Below are 4,581 nucleotides of genomic sequence, written 5' to 3' on the forward strand. Positions count from 1 at the left end.
TCTGGAGTGGCTGCTACCAATGTCAAACAAAAAGTGTATAGGATTGGGAGATGGAGATGCAAATTGAGAGGTATCAGGAAGTTGGGGGGCGGTGGGGGGGAGCGGGTGGGGAGGAGGTCAGGTGCTGGTCAAACAGAAAATGGTGTGTAACTGAGGTTCCAGGAAGGCAAGAGAGCCCCAGATTCCACACCCAGTGGTAGGATTCTCCGTGGTAGTAAATCATCTCTCTCACCCGCTCTCATGGACGCTGGTGCTTGCCATTCACAAACCCCTTGCCATGCCTTGGGAAGACTGGCAAAGATTAATCTCTACCTGCTCTGCATACACAGCATTTTATTCAGAGAGAGGGTATTTTCCCTTTCCAGTATGGGGCTTAGCCTTGACAGGGGAGGGGTGTCCGGTGAGGAAGGGGCTGAATGTGTGAGGAGCTGAGGGACTGGATATCGGTTGCTGTCGCTGCTAACTTTTCTTAAGCAGCAATAGCTGCTGAAGAGTCTCAAGCCCGGTCAGGGGTGGTGGGTTGGGTGAAGAACAGTAAAGAAGGGCAGCCCCGGGAGGGGGGGAGGGAAGGCCTCTCAGCCTCCACTTCCCAATCCCACTCCTGCTCCCCAAACGCACCAACCACAGTCCCTTCCCAGGCATCCCAATCCTCGAGGCCGAATCACTCCGGTCCTTTGCGGCCTTCTCCTTTCCCCTTTGGTGTTCTGGGGGCGGGGAGAGGAACTGGCTGAGTCCCTGGGTGCCCTCCACGGGCGTCCTGGAGCAGGCAAGCCCGCGGGCGACCCCTTATCTGGTGAGGGGCACCTCTTCCCTCTGGTCCAGCGCAACGGAAGAGGCCTTGCTGAGCACGGAGGGAGCGAAGGTGAGGAAGGAGTCCGAGCGGGAGGTGGAGGCACAGGTGAAGTCCGAAGCGGCGGCGGCGGCGGCCCGGGGCGCTAGCCCGTTGGCCGGGCCGCTGTGGCAGGCGAGGCAGGAGCAGGGGCCGCCCGCAGCCGAGGCGCCCAGTCCGTGCGCCGGGCCGGGGTAGAGCGGCGGGTGGCGAAAGGCGCACAGCAGTTCGGGCCGCGGGTAGGGCTGCGAGAGCACGCGGAACGTGTCGAGCGGGCGCAACGGGCCGCTGAAGGGCGAGGCTGCAGCCGAGGCGGCGGATGCAGCGCCCAGGCCCACGGGCGAGTAGTAGGGCAGGGGCAGGTGCGACGGGAAGGGGTAGGGCAGGCCGCCCGCGGCCGCCGCGTGGCTCATCATGTACGTGTAGAAGGCTGGGTCGGCCGGGTGTGGCCACGTCATGGCCAGCCGCTGCCGCTTGTCCTTCATGCGCCGGTTTTGGAACCATACCTGGGGGGAGGAGCCGAGCAGGTTGATCGGCTGGTCCCGGCCCTGCAGTCCAGAGACCAGAAGTGCTGCCCCACCCCGATGGACAGTGCCCGTAGGGCAAGGAAGGGCCAAGGCAGAGACCGCTTGGGCAGGCCAAGTCCCACCATCACCTGAGCTGGAATCCCATCCCTGACCCTCCTTTCCTCTGCCCTCCTGACCAACACCCACTGGGGTGCCAGAACCCAGTATGGGTATGCAAGTTGAAGGGAGCCAGGAGTTGGCTGGTTTCTCAGGCCTCCTGACAGAGGGGCCAGGTAGCAGTTCCCCCAGAAACAAATGTCCTTCCAGTCCCTCTCCTTTGGGGCACCTTCCTCGTCATCTGCACAGGCACCACTTCCCCATTGTCTATTTGGCTCTGAGAAAGGGACAGGGTAATCCGCATGGCAGCAGCATCTGCCTAGGGACTGACAGGTGGGTAAGTCTGCACAGGGTGACTGCTCTCTGGCCCCTCAAGCCCTCCCGCACAGGCCTAGAGACCACGGGCCTTGCTGCCACGAGGAGACACCAGACCTGGGTGCCAGTGCAGGGCTTAGGGAATGGGCTGCGGGTCTGAATGAGTGCACCTCCCCTTCAGCCCCCAGCCGCGCATACCTTGATGGTGGTTTCCGGCAGATTTAGGGCAGCCGCCAGCTCACACCTCCGGGGCCTGGATACGTAGTTCTCCCGATAGAATTCCTTCTCCAGCCGCGCAATCTGCTCCCGGGTGAAAGCGGTGCGGTAACGGCGCATCTGGTCACTGGCGCTGCAGGCCAGGGTGCCCTGTGAGCCACCCCCTCCTCCGCCACCGTTGCTTTTGGGTGCCTCGCTGCCACCGTTCGGACTGCCAGCCAGTGCCTCAGAGCCCGGCCCTGCTCGGGGAGCCCAGGGCACACGCGTGCACATACAGACACACAACAAACACAAACGCCGTTGACGGGCTAGAGGCCCAGGGAGAGGAGGAAGGGAAGGAACCCCCATCCCCCACCCTGCCTCAGTCCCAGCCCCTGCTGGGGCACTGTGGCTTGTGGAACAGAGTGAGGGATGCGAGGCTCGCCATTGGGATGGGCACCGGAGTAGCGGTTTGGAGGCTGAGCCCAGGCTGCTGGCTGAGGGGCCTTGGCCTGAGACCTACTATGTGCAGAGGCCCTCAGCCTTCCTCCCCACCTGTCCTGTGGCAACTGCAAGGTGCAGCCTCTCTGAGCTTTCTGCCCATGTTGACAAGGGTAGGCAAGGCTGTGCACACATGACAGACGGTGAATTGATAGAAACCTTTGTGCAAGCATCATGTGAACTCTGGATCTTAGAGGTTCTGAGTCTGGGCAGGCTGGGAGTTTCCTTACTTTTCTGTTGCCAGGTTGTGGTGCAGGTATGGGAGTGCATGGATTAGGTGCAGTGTGTTGCAGGGGTGGTAAAGGAATGCATGTTTGTGTATCCTATTACTGTAGTCTATTTGAATGGAGTGTATCACCCAGCATATCTGAAGAATTGTTAGGGTAGAATCGGAGTTGAATGGATGAATAGGTGGAAGAGGTGGGTCTGGGTGACCACAAGGAGTTAGCTGCCAAGGCCAAGGGATGGTCTTTCTTCCCTCCCAGTTCCTTCCCACTCCACAGCCTTGTGGAAGAGTGTCTGCCAGTGGCTGAAGGACCCTGGCAGACCCAGCTGGTGAGGTCTCCTTCCCAGTTTTCTGTCCCCCTCAGGCAGAGGGGATTGTTGGCAAAAGGAGGGAAGCACCCCTTCTGGGCATTTACCACCCTACCACTAAGTACTAGTCTGAAGAGATTGTCCAGTTAAATCAGTGTGACAAACCCCCACTTTGGGCATACTCCAGGGAAGGGTGGGGCTCCTGCCCCCTGCAGCTCCTTTTCCTTTGGGTGGAGAAGTGGGATTTAGGAAGGCAATGGGAAGGGGGGAGGGTCCCAGCTCTGCCTTTTCAAATGCAACCGGAGACCAAAGGCAATTAGACCATTGGGACCATTTCCGACCTGGCGCCGCCGAGCCCGGGGAAGTGACAAGGTAATCTGGACCTCTGGCCGACGTGCAAACTGGTCGGAAGGCCGCAGCACCCCGGCTGCCCGAGCTGGCCGGGATTTTACGGTCCTTTATGGACTCACAGCTTCCTGCTCCGACCCGCGTTTGATCTTGCCCACGATCGGGGAAGGGGGTCTTCCCCAAATGGTTGAAGCGTTCCCAAAAAACACTGGGGGGTTGGAGGTGCGCTTTGAATCTCCCTCAAGCCCAGGATTTGTATCTCCCCTTACCCCAGGGCACAGCTCTCACTCTCAGTCGCTCCAAAGCCAGAGCGCAGAAGGAAAGCCCCTGCTAGGGCGCAGATAACTGGGGAGAGTTGCTCAAGTGGGTCCCCCCAGCCAGCCACCCTGTCCTGGGGGAGAGGAGTGTCTCCCTCCCGGCCTGAGCTAAGGTGAAGGATGGGCGCGGTGGGAGGCCCGAGGAACGGAGAGGCGCGATGGCTACCTTTGCTGTGCTGGTACTCGCCGTTCCCGGTGGCGCAGTCCGGGGTGCAGCTCACCTCGATTTCTTCATAGAAATCCGACTCGGTGTCCGAACTGCTGGGTTGCCCCTGGCCCGAGAGGCTGTTTGCAGAGGGGGCCGGAGGGCCCGGACCGAGGACGGCCGCCCCGGCTGCTCGCGGCTCGGCGCCGGTTCCCGCTGTGCTGCCTGCTAGTCCGTCCACCGGCTCCTCGTCCGGGCCTCCCCCGCCGCGCTCCCGGACCGCCGCAGGACCCGCCCGCGGGCTCAGGCAACTACGGGGCACCACCATCTTCTCGGGTGGCTCCGGGAGCGGGCTGCCCACGGCTTCGGACAGATTGGAGACCCTCTTGCCAACCAGGGTGCCAAGCTGAGTCCCATCCAAAAACATGACTATGTCCTTTCGGCTCTCCATCCCTGGGCTCTCCGCAGGGGGGAGAAAAGCCCCCCAAATGAGCTCCTAACCCTCGATTTCCTGGGTCCCCAGCGGCCGGACAGATCCTGGCTGCGGGAGGGAGGAAAAGAGGCCGGGCGGGTGCGAAGCGGCCAGAGCGCGTTGTCGGCGGTGACCGCGGCGGTGGGGAGCTGGGGTCACCTTGTGATACGAGCGCTCCTCTGTGCCGCACCGCCTCTGGGAGGAAGCCCCATTGCCCTCTTCTTTCTAAGCTGTCATCCTCCCGCTGCAATCGTCATTACAGTACCGCTAGTGACGCCACTAGGCGAGCGCAAGTGGATAAA

General features: G+C 61.6%; 1 protein-coding gene across 1 annotated transcript; it reads right to left on the reverse strand.

Annotated features, from left to right (window-relative positions):
• Nucleotides 1-786: 786 nt before the first annotated feature.
• On the reverse strand, nt 787-4,258 carry EVX1 (even-skipped homeobox 1). Its single transcript, XM_077162951.1, has 3 exons — nt 3,829-4,258; nt 1,966-2,222; nt 787-1,335 (listed from the first exon to the last, which is right to left on the reverse strand). Exons 1-3 carry the CDS (start codon nt 4,256-4,258, stop codon nt 787-789), a joined length of 1,236 nt encoding a protein of 411 aa, XP_077019066.1.
• Nucleotides 4,259-4,581: the final 323 nt, after the last annotated feature.

This window comes from Tamandua tetradactyla, chromosome 1 (genome assembly GCF_023851605.1).
Source record: "Tamandua tetradactyla isolate mTamTet1 chromosome 1, mTamTet1.pri, whole genome shotgun sequence".
NCBI lineage: Eukaryota > Metazoa > Chordata > Mammalia > Pilosa > Myrmecophagidae > Tamandua > Tamandua tetradactyla.